Consider the following 20649-nt stretch of genomic DNA (forward strand, 5'->3'; position numbering starts at 1 on the left):
TCTGGGAAGGTTATGCATCACGAGGTATGTCAGGAAAGCCCGGGGGAGCTGAGGACCGATGCATAACACATACTCCCAACTTATACATCATGAGGTATGACCGGGAATGCCCAGGGGGGCCGAGGACCAATGTATGACAAGGAACCCCAGGAGCTGATCAGTGAAATGCCTTGTTGATAAGATTAAAACCATGGCTGGGGATTAGGGTGTGTCATCAAGTAGATAAGAAGTGCCTGGAGGGCAGACTCACAATCCCTAATCTTCTATACCCTTCCTGTTTCTAGGATCTCCTTCCCCTTAATCTCCTTTTGCTCCTCCCCCTTACAACAAATACCAGGATCTTGCTCTTCAGCAGCATCCTGCATTGTGCAACCTGCTCCACGACTCCCGTTTGTCAGTGTGGCGTTGTCCAACGCAACATTCCTCCAAATTACTACTGGTCAATTTGGTCCCCTGAGTATACACCCAGAAGACTTCAGAACAGGCACTCAGACAAGGGATTGCAGAGGTGGATCGTTGTTCATCCGCTGCAAGGACGGTGTGGACACAGGCTACAATGCTGCTGTGTGACAGAAGGCAGCCAATCATATAAATGATTCCATTTATATGAAACAGCCAGAATCCATCAATCCATGCAAACAGAAAGCAGCAGTAGCCAGGGGCTGGGGGGGGAGGGTGCGTGGGAGTAACTGCTTACTGGGTGGGGGGCTTCCTTCTGGGGTGAAGAAATGCCTTAGAACCAGGTAGCAGGGGTGGCTCTGCAACACTGTGGATGTCCTAACTGCCACTGTGTTGTTTGCTTGCAAGTGGTCTAAGCGTTTATTTTACAGAAGGTGAATGTTACTAGTACGCTTTATGGTGACCAACGCAAGAAAAATTACTTTGGCTGGTCAACCACGGGTGAAGCTTGGAAATCACATTGGGTGCCAAGCTGTTATAGGGCAGCCCCGATATTGAACGGGTTCCTGGCTGTGGGTCCTCACCCGCGCACTTAAAAGGGACTTATTAATACTTTACTACAGGCACACACAAAAGGTTAATAAAAGGTTTATTTACAAGGGAAAAGGAAATAAGGAAAATGTACAACTCAGGAAGAAAATAGGGAAATAAAGTCTTTAATGCGTCCTACCCGATCCGCCGAGCTGGAAACCCAAAGTCACTCTCAGAGCTGGCCAGATGCTGCGAGCTGGCGGAGAGCCAAAATGGGGGACCCCTCCAAAGCCCACGTGTCTGGCTTTATACCAACCTGGCTGCTGAACCCCACCCTCAGGTCCCAGCCACCTTCCCTTTGGTGGGGATGGGATTTGGAGTTCCCAGTGTCTTTGGCTTTGGCCTGGGGTGGGGGTGGAGTCCCCAAAGCCTGTATGGAATTAGCTTTAGGACATCCTTTTCCCCCCTAACATTACCACCATAAAAACACAAAAACAACTGTTTCGGCAAAGCAGAAAGGAAGGTAGATGAGGCGAACCTGGTGGTGGCTTTGCGTAAGCATTTGAGAAAGAACAGGGGTGACAACTGTCAGGCAGAACTGATCCCCAGGAACAAGGACCCCCACACACCGGAAGCCAGTCTGGCTACCAGACCTCTGCTAGACACTGGCTTCCACCACTAAGGTGTGCTCCAGGGACGTCGCCCCTCTGTAAATTTAAACACGACGGAGGTGGATGGTGCTGCAGCCTGGAGGGCAGGTCTCAGCCTGGCCACAGCACTGCAAGCATGTAGGGGCTGACGTGATCTCGCCCTGCCAGACTGCGTGTAGAGGAACCAGAATGGAAATAATTTAAGCATTTGTGTTCCTTGTCTAAATCAAGGACACTTTTAAGAGCTGCCACTGTTTCACCCCTGGACTAGGGCCTGGATGAATCTTCGGTTTTCAGCCATCTTAATTTCTTCCTAGACTAAGAAGGATGCTGGGGATTGAATGTTTAACCCCCTTCACCCCTGCTTATCTTATAGGGTGGTGGTGAGGATGAAATCAGAATAAAAATTGTATCTGCTCAACACTAAAGCCCATGTGTCCCCCCATATTTTAACATTCCTGAAGTTAGGACACCCCTTTTCCACATCCCATAAAAATATGATTTAACATAAAGATATTCCTATGATGCAGTTATGAGTGGGCTTTTTCCTATGGAGAATTAATTTTTTTCTCTTTTTTGTTTGAGATTCCATTTGGCAATGGATGCTAGCAGCTCCTCTCATCTCATCAGCCCCTCAAGGCCCCTCTCATCAGCCCTGCTTCCTTTTTTTTTTTTTTTTTTTTTTACTTATATCTTTGTAATCTGGTGCTTTAATTTCTCTTGGCTGGAGTCTCAGGAGTCACCCCGCTGGGACAACCCATATGAGTATTTTAAAGTTTAATAGATGTGAACCAATCGCTTCCCCAAAGGCTATAGCGTTCTGCTGTCCCACCAGCAGGGTCTAAGGTGATTCTCTTCTCAGCATGCAATTAAAGGGCCTTTTCTGTTGTCTCAGAAGCTGTGGCTGGCTGTGAATGGCGTGCCCCTCCAGAGAGACGTCCTCGTGGGCCACATGCAGAGCACCGCGCCCAGCTGTGCCCTAACACTGTGCAGCCAGTTCTCAACGACGGTGCTTATTCTGGTTGCTTTGTGTCTGACCGGAATTCCCAGAATCCTCCCTTCAAAGCAGGACAGCAATGTCGCTAACCTAATCCTGCATCATGAGAAGCCTGTTTAAATCAGGCCACGGGCTACCAATTCAGACCAAGACCCCAGCTAACTTTATTTTTGAGTTTGATGATTCAAAGTGTTACAAAATGAGATGACATATTGAGCCCCTGTGTGGGTTAACACCACCCAAGGCAGCAAGCCCTGATTGATGAGAGGCTTCAATGCACTGGGCACTGTGGTAGAAACAGGGTGTTCAGATTCAGCCATGAATGGGACATTCACAGAAGCCAGAATCCAATAGCTGCCCTCGGGTTGGCACAGGAAACTTGGTTTGACCCTATTGGGTCTTATTTTCTCAAGGACCTGCAAAAACAGGTCTTTGGTTTTGCATCGCTGCAAAGAGGGACTGTTCGCATCCATCTTTGCTCCCCACCCCTGCCCCCTTTTTTGAGATATAATTGTACATTGATGTAGACAACAAATATATATTGTATACATAGGCATGATAAAAGGATCCTGTCATCTGGTTAATAAACTTGTCTATTATGGTAAGAACGTGTAAAGTCCATTTTCTCAGCAAATCTGCACCCTGTACTGTGGTGTGATCAGCGATGGCCGTGGTGATTCACCGCTGGCCATCCTAGTCATCTCTTAGCTGGAAGTTGGGGCCCTGTGGCCAAGCTCTCCTTGTTTCTCCCATTCCCCCAGCTCTGGCAACCACTTTTCTACTCCCTTTCTCTATGGTTTGACTTCTGTTCTTTTTCTTCCCACCTGTGAGCGGCCGTATGCATGCAGTACCAGCCTTCCCCGGTCCAACATGTTCATTGAGCGTAGTGCCCGCAAGCCCACCCACGTCCCAATGGCAGGCCCTCCTTTCCCAGGGCATACAGGCAGCTAGCATCACACCTCCTTTATTGAATCGCCCAGTGATGGACACTTAGGTGATTTCTAATTTATGGTCACTGTGAATAAGCTGCAATAAACGTGGAGAGCTGCTATCTCTTCAATGACCTGGGCTCATGGCCTTTGGATCTACACCTGGATTGGGAAGGCTGGATCACAGGGCAGTTCTGTTTTTACCAGGAGACCTGAAATCCCCAGAAGGCAGAAACTGTATATACATCTTACTCAGAGTGCAGCCACTCTTGAGAGCTTGGCATTTAACTGGCCCCTAAGAGGCCATGAGTGAAGATGTACGGAATGGAGGCATGAGTGGACAGATGATTGGCTGAATGGATGACTTACCCCCTGGGGAAATGCAAATGAACAGACTAATTAGTGTCCTGCACTGTAGTCATTTTCCAACTTGTATTTCATGGGATCCAGGCATGTTTGTTCCCATCTTGCAATGCAGCTGTTGTCCTTGTGTTGTTCACATAAATATCCTCCTGGAAACTCTGGTCTAGTGCAAACAGCCTGGATTCTGGGTTCCCTGCCTCATCCTTATTGACTGTCCCCCTTGTGGGGGGTGAGTCCCCAACCTCTGTTTCTCGACTTATGCAGAGCATGATGATTCCTGGCCCTTCCTTGTAAAAAGCACATTGGAAAACACAGGGCAAGTGTAAACTGGAAAGTAGCAGACAAATGGAAGGGGTCTTCTTATTACTTCTCCCAATACCCATAATCCCTGCACCCCTTTAAACTTTATTGAAAGTGAGAGTGGGCAACATGGATGCTGATGCATTTAAATTCCTGAAACCTCAGGCTGACACCAGTCACATTGCCTGCACTTAGAAGACCCTCTTTCTTTCCTATCTGTCATCAACTGCTTTTTTTTCTCTTCTGTATGCCTAATTAGCCCCCTGTTCCAAATCCACTGGCTTTGCTTAGACCCCAGCCCACATGACCTCCTACTCACTTGACTCCACAACCCTCCTCTTGGTCCTCCTACCCCCAGGGTCCTACCCCTTTCCATCACCCAGGCTGCAATCAATGCAGACAGGTCTTCCTGCAAGGCTGTTTTCTTGGCCCCTGCGCCTTGTCCCACATAGACTCTTTACCACCCGTCGCTTCTAACCTGCCTACGAAACTCCAGGGCCCGTGAGAGCCAGAATCAGGCTCCAGTGGCAAAGCTCTTAACCAACCTCAGCCTTAGTTTCCTCATCGGTAAAAGGAGAATAAGGGTAAGGAGAATAAGAATTCTGCTGAGTGAAAAGGGTTGTCCTGAGAATTTAATAAGTTTGAGTTCATTGCTAAGACTCATTTACAACTATTATTATTAATAAGTATTTAATAATTAACCAGAGACCAAGAATAGGCACAGACTTTTTTTCCTTCAATTAACACAGAGGGAAATGCTTGCAAAAATAATCCTAGAATTATGAACCAACACAGAGAAAGGTAAATAACTGGGTTTGTTCAAAACACAGATAAGATACTGTTGTATTGATAATCTTTGTGTTCTTGCTAGTAGGGTGCCTGTGGTAAATTACACTTGTGGTTGCCTATGCAGGAATAGTGTGGAGACTGTCACATCTAAACCTTAACCCCAGGCTCGCTCTCCTAGGAGACATGCTGTTACGCCTTTCACATGCAAGGAAATCGCTACCATTTATCCCAACAAGACTGATGAGCATAGAAAGGGGTGGGGGTGGGGGGTGGGGGGGGTATGATGACATTGATCATCACTTGCTGCCCCCTGTGATCTTATTCTCCATCCAGTAGCCAACACAACCTTTCAAAAACAAAACCTAACTCATGCTGGTCTCCCGTTCTACACTCTTAGCAGCTTCTGTTCACCTACCAGGCCCTATCCAGGCTGACTCCTGTTTAATTCATCTCCGCTCTCTCTGGAGCGACCCCAACCTTCTGTCTCTTCTTCAAACACTCCAAGGGTCTTTGTATTTGCTGCCTGGATCTCTGACATTTACCTGGTAAAATATTACCCCCTCAGAGAAGTGATTCCTAATATATCGCTCCCCTATTAATTTCCTTGTAACACTAATTATCCTAATTGCGCTAGTTTCAGGCTCATGTTATCATTTGATACCTTCACTCCTAGCCTATTTCCACTTCTTCCCAAATAAAAGCTCCATGTGGGCAGGAACCTTGTCTGTCTTGCTCCGCACCGTATCTGCAGCCCCTGGGGCCCTGCCTGGCACTTACAAAGCACTTAATCCCTATTGGTTGAGTGAATAAATGGCAATGCGAGAGCAGATGATGGTCATTTCCCCCTTTTCTTTCTATATTTTAATGAATTTGAACTTTTCATAAAGTGCAGGTATTACTTCTGTAATAAGGAAAAAAATAATAAGGAAAAGCAAAATAAAATTGAAATAATAAAACTAGCATATTTAATCAAAAGGATGAAAATAGCACAAAACCTTTCCTGAGAATCTGTTATAAAGTTGCTGGCAGTTGATATTATTTCAGACTCCACACTGTTTATTAAACCTGAATCCTCCACCAGTTAAAACCATCTGCTGGCTGGTCAGTTCACATCCTGGGACTTTTAAATAACAGCCGTCTCTCTGGGCTTATATGAAGTTTCCACTTCACTCCAACCTCCTACTCCCAGCACATCTATGTCTAAGCCTGTGCTTTTGCCAGTTATGACCTCTCAAAGCTTGACCCCCTAAGCCCCCTATCCCTCACCCCCATGCCACCCTCTCCTACCACCCTTGCAAAGTCTTTCTCATCCTTCCAGGTACATTCAAGTCTGTCAAGAAATACTACCACAACCAACAGTTCTGCAGTTAGGAAGCTCCATGCTTTTCAAAAGACATTCTCTGTGTCTCTCTCAATTAACTACAATTGGTTGAAAGCAACGTTTTTATCTATCGAACGACACTGAAGTGTCACCATACATTTTCCAACAAAAAAAACAAAAACAGACAAATGCACTGTTAGCAGGAAAAGGTTGTCAAAGGCAGACAGGAAGGTGGCTCAGGATCTTCCTCAAAGGAGAAAATACTCTGTGGTTTTCCAGGGTTTAGAAGCCATTCCTCAAACATTCCCATGAGGAGGGAGTCTATAGATACCCCATTATTATTTGGAATTTACAAAGAGGTGGATGCAATGGGAAAGTGGCTGGCAAGCTTGGGATAATGCTATAGGCTCCACCCATGTGCTATCACCACAGCCAATCAGTCCAGAGGGAGAGCTTTCTGCATCAGGCACCGAGCTAAGCATGTTGCACACATTTTCTTTCTCACTTACCCCAACAGCCTGTAGTGGTCCTATTAGTATCGTTCCCATTTCACAGATGAGATCAGTGATGCACAGAGATGTTTAGCCGTGTTCCCAGACTGACAAACTAAGGAAGTCTTACAACTGGTTTGGACCAATTTGGGCCATTCTACCTGATCCCCAAATCCCCATTCTACAATTTTACTATGCATAGCTTCTACCTAAAAACTAGAGTTGAAATCTGAGCAGTTTACACAACCTTAATTGGAAATGACCAATTTCCTCTGTTTAATTCTTTTCGAGTACTGCATGTTCAGTGTTTAACATACACTATTTAAATATGTGTAGAAATTAAACAGCGCTTGCTTTCTTTTGAATGGGCTGTGCTCATTTTCCCCTGCTTTTCACATGCTACCACATTGGCTTGACAACTGTTATGCCCAGGAATCAATAGTAGTAATTTTCACATTTCATTAATAAATAAATGGAGGCCTCAGATGTTATGGAATGGATCCTTCCATCCTTTGGGAAATGAGAGTTCCAAAAAAGCTACTTTAATCAAAAAAGTGCCAGGTTGCAGACAAGAGGCTAGAGGTCAAAACTTGCTAAAGGTAATAATACCAGATTTAACATTTAAAAGTGGAACCCTGAGTCAGGGCTTTAAGAAGATCTCTTGTGAATAGATAAAAAGTAGGGGGGCATATCTGGGGGTCCACATGCAAAAGAAGATCAGAAATGGTCTTGCAGTTGAATAGGAAGCAAGAGTCAGAGTCTTTGATGGTTTGGAACAGAGAGGGTGATAAAGCCTTTCTTCCGGGCTTTTAACAGTTTCAGCCTAACTTCAGGAGCCAAAACACTATGAAACGGGTGTTCACTGCAATTTTTTGTATGCTTGAAAATGTTCCCAATAGAAAGGTGAGAAAATAAAAAGCTGTAAGAGTTATTAGGGAACTGACCCACAGGGCTGTTTTCATCCAGGGTGTTACTTTATGTAATTCCTTGCAAAAAAAAAAAAAAGAAGAAGAAGAAGAATAGCAAGTACCTCCTACAGATGTAAGAATAAAAAAAGAGAAGCAGTCAATAAATATTGAGCACTTACCTTGAGCTCTAAATACAGTGAATATTCATAATTAAAGTATAAGATAGGTGCTATTATTATCTCCATTTCAGGAAACAGAGGCAGGGGGAGGCTTGGAAAAGTGCCTAAAGAGAGTCCCTGGGCAGCAAATGGCAGAGCCAGGATTCAAATCCAGGGCTTGTTTGAAGACAACTTCTGCTTCTTGCAAGGCAGCTGTGAGCACCAGAGACCAGTAAGCCTGTTGCATACTGGTCAGTCCACGGACACTGTTCTGGGACTCAACACATTTAGAAAGTACCCAGAAAGTGTGAAAGCAATCAATCTTCATGTCAATCAACCTTCACATCTGCCCCAAAGGGGCTGTGTGGTTCCCCAAATCCGGGTTCAAGTCCTGACTGCCACCTAACAGTCATATCACCTGCAAGCCCAGTTTTTCCATCCCTGGGCAGGAAGTGCTAAGAGTCACCTCGGGAGACTGTTGTGGGACTGAAGGAAATGATGCATTTAAAGTTCTTAGCACAAGACCTAGTCCATGGCAGGCAGCCATTGTGGGTATGATATTGAGCTTAGAGGAAGTCACGACCCTCTGCCTTGACATCATGCCTGAAACACCAAAGCCAATGAAATTCGAAGGGACAGAACAGAAAGACAGAACCAGATTTTAAAAGGAGAAAGAAAGGAGAGATTGGAAGCACTGGTGGGCTCCAGGGGAAGAACCGAGGCACTGGATTGTGATCGCAACTTGAACCCATGATACCCAGAAGACAGCTTAACCGTTCTAAGAAGACTGTCTGAATTTGAAGTGACAGGTATGGAGAAAGCCCACACACATTTGTCTATCAGGGGAAGGCAGGAAAAGAACTCACAATACTTTGATCCAACAGAGCTGAGGCTGGCTGTGAGCCTGGATACCCAGGGTCACGGCAGGAAGCTGGGGGCCCTTGGTAAGGACAGAGGGCCTTACCCAAAGCGATTGATAGGACAAGCACAGGCAGGGGCAGGGTTTTCTGGGAGGGCACCCTCGTGCCCCTGCTGCTACCTCTACACTTGGGGGGGGGGTTACAAGTAAGGCATGCTATCAATAAAAACTAAAAATCTCTCATGTATTTAGAAAGGTTGTTGACACCAGCATCCCCTAGAGTGACCGGGCACATACAGTCGGTCTGTTTCAGAACTGCCCTCCAGGATTGTGCCCAAGTCAAAGACTTGGAGTCCAGGGAGAAAGGGGAAGGCTATGCACTGGGTTATCCTTCCCCTAACCCTTCCCCTTCCACCCTGACCCAGGAGAAGGCAGGGAAGCAAACGCTGGGGCTCTCAGGAGTGCCCTGGACCTGGACCTCGCGCCTGGGGAAAAGCAGAGGAAACCCAGCGGACACTCCCCCCTCTCCAGAGACGTAGGCGCTTTCCAGGGTGGCCCAATGGCTCCGGCGCCCTAGCGCATCCCCGACCCTCCTATCTCTGCTGCGGGAAAAGCCCTTACTTTCCAGGACCAGCTTCGTACCTACGGGTCCGGGACTCCCGAGTCCACCCCAGTTTCTGGGCTTAGCTGCCTTGCAATTTCCCGAGCCTTCCAGTGAAGCTCAGCCCGAAGGGTCCCCCTTTTGTTCGCGGGAGAGCGCGTCTCTGCGCAGCGCTGCGCATCCCTCCCGCGCCGACAGCCCGGCTGCGGGGGCGCTTCCCTCGGTGCGCTCCCTACCACCGTCGCGTCGCCTCGACCCCCGCTCCAGCGCACGGATCCCCAACAGTCCATCCCCTCCCGGCTCACCCGGGTACTCACTTCGCCCCAGTCCCTCCGCTTTCCAAGCCGTCTCCTCCACCGCCCCATAGCGCCGAAGAGGCTTCTCCGCTTCCAGATGGGTAGACAAAGATTGCTTTAACTCCATCGCGGATCCCCGCGGGCAGGTCGACGGGCTTCCCTTTACTCCATCCCCGCTGCGGGCTGCAGGGAGGAAGGCGGCTCCAGCCAGCAGCGCTTTAAGGGGCCGGGCGCTGGTGACGCGGCTGCATCTCTTCCGCCGCCAGGGCCTGGGAGCGCCGACTGGTACCCAGGAGGGGGCGGGATGCAGAGCGCATGCGCACTGGAGACCGGGAGCGGGGATGGGGGAGACTTGGGGGCTGGGTAGAAGGAAAAGGAGGCAGATGATAACTCTAAGAAGAACAAAAACTAAAATAGAACCAACTCAAAGGAAGTAAGAACCAGGCCTCTGCCCATGCTGGAGCCCATGGTGATGCTTCGCTTGGCGCTGCGCCGAGCGTGTGGTCTCTCCGCTGGCCGCTGGGTTTTGAGTGGGATTTAGGAGCGCGTCTCTCTGTGGGCGATGAATCCATCTTTGTGGGGAGTGTGCAGAAGTGTGGACCTGGATTTATGGGTTCTGTGTTTCGCTGAGGGCTTCTGCGTGAGAATCTCTGTCTTTGCATCTGTGGACCTAATTTGAACATGAAATGAAACAGTCCTATCTCTGTGGGTTTGTGTGTCGACTCTTTATATGTTTGCATGAACTTGAAAGAGGCATGAACATGTTTTGGACACAAGTATAACAAAGCTGTTTGAAAGATGGGTCTTTACTTTTCAGAAGCCCAGAGGTTTGTTTTACTAACACAGCATGGCAGCAGTAAATATACAAAGTAATAAAAATTAGTAATATTTTTTGAATGACAACTAGATTCTAAACACGTCCCAATAACTCCGTGAAACAGATACTATTTTCTTAGCTTTGTTTTACAAAGGATGAAATGGATGAATAAATATTCTTTGCCCACTTACCTGGTGGCCTGCTGAGAACTTGAATATAGACTTAGTCTCTTTATTACTCTAACCCCCTGGACTGCACGGATATGGTATTTTTTTGTTGTTGTTGTTGGTGGTGGTGGTGGTGGTGGGGGAGGCTCTAGAGAACATTCTTTGTTATTGTTAAGATATCATCTGGAGCAATTTTTTTATTTAAAGATTTATTTTTATTTATTTATACAAGCACTGGGTACAGTCAGAAGTGCTGGAGGGTGAGAGGATTCACCAGACACAGAGCAGAGGGCAGAGCAGGCAGAAGGACCGAAGTACACTGCTGAGGAGAGCAGCGGGCGGCAGGAGAGGTCTGCGCGCCATGTGGGACCCTCCTCTGGGGGCTGGGGAGCAGCCGGGGATCAAACCGGTGCTGCAGAGGCTGCAGGCAGCTTCGCAACCCAGCTCTCAACCGCTATGCCACCGGGGAGGCCCTGGAGCAATTTTTTTGGTATCACCATGGTTTGTAGAAGCATAAACTGGTCCAGCTCTTTAAGATAAAGAATTATTTCCTGACAGCAAATCTTTAAAAAGCTGCTGTCATTAAGAGACTTCTAAATTGCTCCTAGGAGAAAAAGGATGTAACCATTAAAATCATAATATATGTATAGCTGGATAACTACGAGAGTACAACATATTAAAACTTGTACCTTTTGGTGTAAGTAAATGCATGGCCTTAAATGCATGCATTAAAAATTATAAGATCAAAAAAAATGGGCTAAGAGACAGTAAAAAAAAGAGAACAGATAAAGCCTAACCAAACTAGAAACACACAAAATAATAACAAAAAGAGCATATATTAGGGAAACAAAAGCAGGAAGCAATAGAGTGGCTCCACGAAGCTGACTGCTTGGCAGAAAAACTAATAAAGAAGGCAAACTTTTGAAGATTCATCAAACTAGGCACTCTGAATAATATTAAGAATGAAAAGGGAGACATAAATACAAATACACAAAGATTTGTTAGACTAGTTGCAGTAGATAATTTTTATTAAAAGGCAAACATCAAATGTATTTAAGAAATAAAGCAAATCCATAACCACTACAAGAATTGACTTGTTAATATAGTCATTTACTTTTCACCTCAGTCAACAGGCCCAAATAGTTTTCTAGGTGAATTACTAAATTAAATGTAATCCTGACTTTATCAAAATTGTTTCAGAGCTCATTTTATGAGAATAGCATCACCAAGATGTCAAAACTAGCTTAAATCGGTACAATAAAAAACTCTAGTGTGATCTCACCTATGAACACAGCAAAGATTCTAAAATAGTATTAAATAAATTCTAAACTCCAAAATAAAAAATATATCATGAACAAACAAGGTTTATTCCCTCAAAAGAGCAATGCCCCAAGGTCAGAAAACCTATTGACCTCAAATACCACAACAACTTACCTATAGATATAATATACCACAGAAGATTAAAGGAGAAAACTGATTATCTCAATGATTATATAAAAAAATATTTGAAAAGATTAATAGTTATATATGGGGGTTACCTAGCAAGCAAGGAATAGAAGATCATTTCCTTCACCTGCTAGGGACTAATTATCAAAAACCAAGAGTAAACACATTTGTTGTTGAACCTTAAGTAGTACCCCCATTAATTTCGCAGTCAGCAACAGCACAAAGAAATCTACCATCCCCATTTCTGGAAGTCCTAGCCCAGAGTAATAGGAAAAATAAATTGAAACATAAGAAACAAAGTTTTCTTTTTCAGACACTACAATTACCTATATAAAAATGCAAGCAAATCCACAGATAAGAGCAAGGTTTTGAAAAAAGGCACCTGTACAAGAACAATAACATCTCCATGTGTAATTAATCAAACTTACAATATGATCGTAATAGCAAAAAACCTTTGAGGCGAAAATTACTATTTTATGTTAAGTGAGACAATAATTAGTTATCTTTGTGTTGCATTGCTAAGCATCAGAAAAAATGATATGAAAAAAATAAGAGACATGCCATGTTCAATGGTACAAAAGAATCAATATGGTAACAGGGCCTCCCCGGTGGCACAGAGGTTGTGCGCCGGGTTGCAAAGCTGCTTGCAACCTCTGCAGCACTGGTTCAATCCCCGGCCACCGGGTGAGGGTCCCACATGGCGCGCAGACTTCTCCTGCCACCCGCTGCTCCCCTCAGCAGTGTACTTCGTCAGTCTGTCTGTTCTGCTCTCCGCTCTGACTCTGGTGAATTCTCTCACCCTCCTGCGCTTCTGACTGTACCCAGTGCTTGTATAAATAAATCTTTTTTTAAAAAATTTAAAAAAAAAGAATCAATATGGTAACAATGACAAACCTCTTCAATGCAATTTCAGTTAAATCTCCATAGGGAATAGGATTTTAAAATAAACCTTGATAAGCTGACCCTAAAATTTCATGGAAGAACAAAGGGCTAAGGATAGGCAAGACAATGGTGAAGAAAATAAATATGATAGGAGTAACTTAACTCCCAGATGTAAAAACATATCATAGAATCTAAGACATATGAAGAAAATTGAGAACACATACGTATTTGGAAAGTTGACATTTAACAGAGGAGGCATTACAAATCAGTGCACAAAGGATGCACTTGTCTACAAATTTATCTAACCAAATGGAAAACTAGAATTAAAAATCCACCCTATACTTCCCCATTGTAGACACACGCAAGTTCCAAACAGATGAAAGATCTAAATGAAAAAAAGCAAAATTAAAAAAAAAAAGAAAGGTAATATGGAAGAATAATACCTTCATTGTTTTGTAGTAGAAGGATTTGTAAAATCCCAAAAGCTACCCATTAAAGGAAACCCCACACCTGTTAAACATTTATCCCACATTTCCCTTGCCAGTCCTTGCAACCACCAATCTTTTCACTCTCCATGGATTTACCTGGATCTTTTCTTTCTCTATGGATTTTCCAATTATTACACATGAATGGAATCATATGATTTGTGTCCTTATGTGTCTAACATCTTTCACTTAGCATACTGTTTTTATTTTGTAGCATGTGTTAGTACTGCTCTTCTTTTTAGGGCTGAATAATATTCCATTATATGGATATATCACATTTTGTTTACCCATTCACCAATTAATCTACATCTAAATTGTTTTCACCTTTTGGTTATTGTGACTAATGCTAGTAGGGGCGTTTGTATACAAATTTGAGTTCCTGTTTAAAATACTTAAAGAGTGAAATTGCCAGATCATATGGTAATTCTGTTATGTAAATTGTTGGATCACATGGTAACCTGCTTATCTGTTTTCCATAGTGACTGAACTATTTTATATTCCCACCAGAAATTAGTATATAAGGGATCCAATTTCTCCATATCGCTCCTAACACTTGCTACATCTTGTATTTGTGATTATAGCCACAGCAGTGGAAAAGCTTAAACTACTTAACAATGAAATGGATAAATCTTACAGGCATATTAGCAAAAGAAACCAGATGCAAAAGAGTTCATATGAAATGATTCCATTCATATAAAATCCCAAAGGACCCAAAATTTATATAAAGTGGTTAAAGTTAGAGTATTGTTACTTGGGGTAGGGTTACTACAGAGGAAATGAAAGAGGGGGTGGAAATAATAGAATTGTATGATCTGATTGGTGACACAGTGGTATGTGCATGTGTGTTTGGGTATATATGCAATATATATGGATATGTGTATCTAAAGAGACAGGGATATTCATTGAGATACCCTTTACTGCATAGAAATGATCTCAGTATAAAACAACTAATTAACTAAAAGGATGTATAACCCTTTAAAAATAGGTGATTTGTGGGTTTGGGAATCTTTGTCATATCCATGTCATTCTCTTTGTTTTTCTGTATGTTGAACTATTTCACAATTTTTTTCTAAAAAGAAACACAAGAAAAAATAATAGCCAGACTTATTAGATTCAATAATTTAACTCCTGGGAATCTACCCTACAAAAATATTTGAAATGCTAGAAAATATCTATATACAGACATGTCTTAACACTCATGTTGAAAGTGGAAGCACTGGGAAAAATCTAATATCCTACAAATGGAAGTGACCGTTATGTAATTGAATGCCTTCAATGTAATGTCATACTTATTTAAAATGATGTTCACAAAGAGTTTGAAATGTCATGAGAAAAACATTACCACACAATGTTAATCAAAAGATAAGAGGAAAAGTAAGACACAAAATGTAACATTAAGTATAAGCTATTGTTCTTGATCTTTTGGTTACAACCAAGAGTACACTGTGATCACAATCATATTAAGCATTTCATAAAATGATAATGGTTAGAAAGGAATCAAAAAATACTGTGATTTCAATTTTGTCATGTACACATATCCACACACACACACACACACACACACACACACACACACAGGCACACATATCGAGTCAAACAAAACATTGAAATGATGTATGCCAAAGGTTTATGAAAGTCGTGATAATAAATAATGTTTTATTAAAATTTTCCATTGTTCCTACATCGATACATGTGTTATCTTTATAATGGAGGGGGAGGAAAATCAATGTTTTTAAATAAAAAAAGATGAGAAGTAAAAAACACAAAAATATTAACAGTTGTTGTTTCTAAGAGTTGAGATTTGGGAGGGATCTTTTCTTTTTTTCTTTTCCGACTTTTCCAACCATTTATTCTGAACATGTTTTACAATTCAAAACCGGCTAAATCCCATTTCTAAAAATGTATGAGTAATACAATTCTGTTATCCCAGAGGACAAAGCCATCTCTGCCACAGCAGTGCCCACAACCCTGTCTGTTTGCATTAGTTTAGGGTGATAATGCTTCAAACTGAATAACTGGCTGAAGTGACCATCTGCGTGGCATTATTAAATGGTCTCTCCAGTCCTCATCCTGGCTAGGTGCCTGGCTCTGGTACGTATCCCAAGGACATGAAAGGATGCTCAATGATTACAGTGTCAGTGCAGCAGGGATTGAGGTAAGACTTTCATAACTGTCATTTTGGTTGATTGAAAAGGAAAATAGGGCCTCCCTGGTGGCGCAAGGGTTTAGGTTGCATCTATGAAGCTATCCGCAGCCACTGCAGCACGAGTTCGATTCCCAGCCAGGGAGAAACCCACATGGTGCAGCAGACCTCTCCTGTCTCGCCCACTGCTCCCCTCAGCAGTGTACTGCGGTCAATCTGCCTGTTTTGTTCCCCACTCTGTCTCTGGTGAATCCTCCCACCTCCCACACCTCTGACCTGTACCCCAGTTCTTGTATGCATAAATAAATAAATCTTAAAAAAAACTTCATTTTTTAAAAAGAAAACAAGAAAAGGAAAGGAAAATAATGTAATATCATCTTGGTAATTTGATTCTTTATCAAGGATGTTGACAGTTTCAAATGCACATGACACTGAGCTCATCAGAAAAGCAAGGTTTTCCAAAATGCAGGCTTTAAAATCTGGAGGATCTGAGTTTGAGTCCTGACTCTGCCACCTGTGGGACCCCATGTGGCATGTCACTTAATATCTCTGAGCTTTGTTCACTTCATCTTTAGAATTCCAATGGCACCATCTCTCCCAGAGGACTCTAGTGATCCTTAAATGCAATCACACATTACAGCACAAACGAGGACCTCCATACTGAGTGGTGGTCATCATTATTTTATTGTGCTAGCTGTTTTGAGTTTTGAGACATCTACTAAATAAAGTCTCCAACATCCAATCAGAAACCTATTAAAATGACATGGAGTAGAGAATTTGGAACCCTCATAAATTGCTGATGGAAATGTATGTTGGTACAACCACTTTGAAAACAGTCTGATCTGTGTTTACCTTAAAAGGGTAAATAGAGTTACCATATGACCCAGCTGTTCCACTCCTGAATATACACCCAAGAAAAATGAAAACTCCATCCATACAAAAACATGTACATGAGGATCATTATAGAATTATTCACAATAGCCAAAAAAGGGTGGAAACAATCCAAATGTGCATTAACTGATGATGAGAAATAAAATGTGTTATATCCATACAGTGGACTATTATTTATTAGTAAAAAGGAAGAAAGTGCAGATACAGGCTACAACAGGGATAAATCTTGAAAACACAGCACTAAGAGAAAGACATTGGTTATAATGGACCACATATTCTGTGATTCCATTTATAAAGAAAGTCTAGAATCTGTAGTAAAAGCATATCTACAGCAAATTTATAGAGAAATACTGGGGGGAAGGGGTGACAGTCAGTCAGTACAGTCTCTAGCCTTCTTGGCTAGGGAAGATGTTCTAAAATTGTAGCAATGATGGTTGCCTAACTCTAGAAATATACTAGAATTGTAGCCTTTAAAAAGATTTTTATGCATGTGAATTATGTCTCAATAAAGCTACTACCAAAACAATGACACTGAGCGGTGTTTAAACATTTCAAATACAGCACACAATTTCGAGGTTAAGGAAATGACTAGGGGTCAGCCCGTGTAGCTGGTAAACAGGGAATCCCGAGAGTAGGGTCACTTAGTCTGAAGTTGTCCTGGGCCTGGCTGGGGGCTGATATCACCTTGACAATGTTTGTCCATTCCAGCTTGTATGTTGATGGGGAGCACTTGGGAGCCTGTGGCTCCTTGGAATTTCCAAAACAGCAACAATGATCCCAGGAATCCCCCAATGAATTGCTCCATTGCATTGGCCCAATTCAGAAAAAAAATAAGCAGGGAAAACACCTCCCACCACCACCACCACCCTACCCTGCCCATCATCTGTCCCTCGCTGTCCATGTACTAGGACTAGCTTTATCATGGGGGATTGCTGAATTGGCCATCTTGCTACTAGAAAATAGGCTATATATACATGGGAATATAAGCTTCTCTACCTGGCAAAGAAAGTAACATTTTCCATTGTAAAAGGTTTCTATTGTGAAAAGGCATCAGAAGGATCATTTCCTGTTCCCATGATGTGCCTTTCATTCTATTTTAAATCGGGGAGAAAAGGGGAAAGTGTGGATGTGGATATGCATTCATCTCGTTCAAGCTTCTTTTACTCTCACAAAATGGGCTCCTCCCCTAACATTCCCTATTTCTCCTACCAGAGGATCCTTTCATTAAAACATCATTTGCCGACCTTGTCTATCTTGGATGCCTGAAAAACATTCAGAAAATCAGAAATATTTCAGGGAAAGAAGATGCCAACCATTTAAATGGAATGCCTCTTACAACTAGTATAGCTCTAGACCTCCCTAGTGGTGCAAGGGGTTAAGCACAGCGCTGTGAAGCTGTCTGCAGCCTCTGCAGCAGGAGTTCGATCCCCAACCGGCCAGGCAGCTACCCACATGGCGAGATAGACCTCTCCTGACTCTCCCACTGTTCCCCTCAGCAGTGTATTTCAGTCAATCTGCCTGTTCTGTTCCCCATTATGTCTCTGATGAACCCTCTTACCCCCTGCACCTCTGGCCTGTACCCCTGTTCTTGTATGCATAAATAAATAAATCTTAAGAAACAAAAAGAGGCCTCCCTGGTGGTGCAAGGGGTTAAGACACAACCTATGGAGCTGTCTGCAGCCTCTACAGCATGGGTTCGATCCCCTGGCCGGTCAGGGAGCTACCCACATGGCGCAGCAGACCTCTCCTGACTTGCCCACTGCTCCCCTTAGCAGTGAATTTCAGTCAGTCTGCCTGTTCTGTTCCCCATTCTGCCTCTGGTGAATCCTCTCACCCCTCACACCTCTGGCCTATACCCCAGCTCTTGTATGCATAAATAAATAAATCTTAAAAAAAAAAAAAAGAACTAGTATGGCTCTATGCCTCGTGTTCTGGCTGAATCACAGCCTGTCAGTCATTCTGGGGTGGTAGAAACAGTGGGAGCAACCAGAGAGGAATTTATCTGTGTTTCAATGAAAAGTCAAATGCAGAGAGGGGGAAATCTTTCAGTAACTCAAAGAAGTATAAGTGTAGCTTCTAGAAAATGAAAATTCTAGAAACCACTATTTGTATGACAACAGATATTAATTTTAAGATTCAGAAGAAAAAAATCTAGAAGTTAAGGCCATCACCCTGAAGCCAGGGCTAGAGCTGTGAAGACCCCAACTCCATACTTGAGTAGCTACAGCGCCTTAAACCAACCACAGAAGTTCTCCAAGAGTCAATTTTCCTTCCTGTAAACTGGAACTAATTATGTAACATGGGGCAGAGACTATTGAATAAATGTCATTTGTTATTATTAATATCACAATTGTTATCACTACTTGTAGTTAAGTTGGGTGAAATGTGGTGCTGTAATCATCAAAATATTAACATCTACTTTACACACATATTCTACAATATGCAACACTGTATAGTCATTGCATTTGTCATACTAATATGCCTAGTTTGGCAGAATCCCTCCAAAAGAGCAGCACTATCCAGGAGGAATGCATTCCTGTATGGATGATGAGCAGATATATTGAAAGGAGTATCAGGAAATAGTGAAAGACACGCACAAAGACAATACTAGAAGACTTGAGAACTACAGTAGTTTGCCTGCTTCATGCACAGACCAGGAGCTTATCCCTTGTCCCTTGTCCTGACATTAACATTTTCATCATGTGGGATTATCACAGCTCTTGTCTCTCATCAAAACAGGGGTGTTTTGTCATTTTCTTCTGCTTGTAAACCTGTGGTTAATGATAGGGGTCAGAGGGGGACGAGGCTCTCATCACGTAAGTCTGGATATGTTTCTTAAGCATCTAAAATAAATACACACGGAGTACAATGAACCAAAATGTCAACAGACCTTAGGGGGAAGTGCATGTGGAATTAAGGGTATAAACATGAGCTTGGGGGCCTCCCTGGTGGCACAAAGGGTTAAGTCAGCTCTATGAAGCTATCAGCAGCCACTGCAGCATGAGTTTGATCTCCTGCTGGGGAGCTGACCCACATGGCTCAGCAGACATCTCCTGTCTTGCCTGCTGCTCCCCTCAGCAATGTATTTCAGTCAAACCGCTTGTTCTGCTCCCCACTCTGTCTCTGATGAGTCCTTTTCACCCTCCCCGCACCTCTGGCTTATACCCCAGTTCTTGAATGCATAAATAAATGAAATAAATCTTAAAAGAAATAAATATGAACTTGGTTTTCAATGTTTTCTTTCTGTACAATGAAATGACCTACCATTAGTCTCCAATACATACAAGACACACTACTAATGTTTTAGAGGTCACGTAAAAAACTTTGGCAGTAGATTATAACTTGGGTTCTGGACACCAGCCACCCAAGTTTGTAGTCCTGTTTCCACCACTAAGTTGCACGACCTTGGGCAAGTCACTCATTTACACTCCATTCCACTGAAATTGCTCTAAGATCCCTAATGACCTATTTGTCTCTTCTTTTCAGCACTATCCTATTTAATCTCTCCCCCCAAAAAATGCAAACTCTTGCGCCAGACCCTATTCTGAAGTCCCTTCCCACTTGGCCTCCAGGACACTGCCCTCTCCTGTTTCTCTTGGTTCTGCCTTCCCTTCTCCATTATTCAGTCCCTTCAGTTATGTTTCTCCAATATTTATCCCCTTCCATCTTCGCTTCTCCTTCTTCACCCCCTTCCTAGCTGAGCCTATCTTTGTTGTGGCCTCAGCACTACTGGCTTCTAATCCACATCGCCAGCCCAAGTCCTTCTGTGCATTTTCACCCACTCCTTGGAAACATTCAATAATCTTAGGAAAATTGAAAAAGAAGGAAGTGGAAATGAAGGAGAAAATAGAGTTAAAGAGCGTTCCAGAAAGCACATTAGGTATTGCTCTCAAAGGAGGCTTGGGAGAGAGAAAAGAAGGTGAGGAAATATCTACTTGGGCCTTAGGGCCTGAAATCCTGCATCTGTTAGGAAACCCCCATTTGGCCCCCAGCATAAATGGCCTGGGATCAGGTTGGCCATGCTGACCACTGAAGTTATTACAGTGGGGAGGGAGTCTGGAGAACATCCCAGGGCATGCGAGGACTCTCTCAAGTATGGCACTTCTTGTTTTTTAAAGCTGGCATTTACTGAGTGGTTCCTCTGTATGGGGAACTTTACAAGACTTACCCTATTTAATGCCGTGCTCTGAACGGTATGCTCTGAGACCAGGCCTTTAGTTCAGAGA

The 20649-nt window shown here is 43.3% G+C and overlaps 1 protein-coding gene across 1 annotated transcript in view; it reads right to left on the reverse strand.

The window, feature by feature from the left end:
• Nucleotides 1–9895, reverse strand: part of BMERB1 (bMERB domain containing 1) — a 79092-nt gene extending 69197 nt beyond the window's left edge. The window contains exon 1 of the mRNA XM_037504564.2: nucleotides 9614–9895. Within this exon, the coding sequence (XP_037360461.1) occupies nucleotides 9614–9719 (106 nt within the window). The 5' untranslated portion in view covers nucleotides 9720–9895. The remainder of the gene's footprint in view (nucleotides 1–9613) is intronic.
• Nucleotides 9896–20649: the final 10754 nt, after the last annotated feature.

The sequence above is a fragment of the Talpa occidentalis genome, unplaced genomic scaffold (genome assembly GCF_014898055.3).
Source record: "Talpa occidentalis isolate TD23 unplaced genomic scaffold, MPIMG_talOcc4v2.1 talOcc4.12, whole genome shotgun sequence".
Taxonomy (NCBI): domain Eukaryota; kingdom Metazoa; phylum Chordata; class Mammalia; order Eulipotyphla; family Talpidae; genus Talpa; species Talpa occidentalis.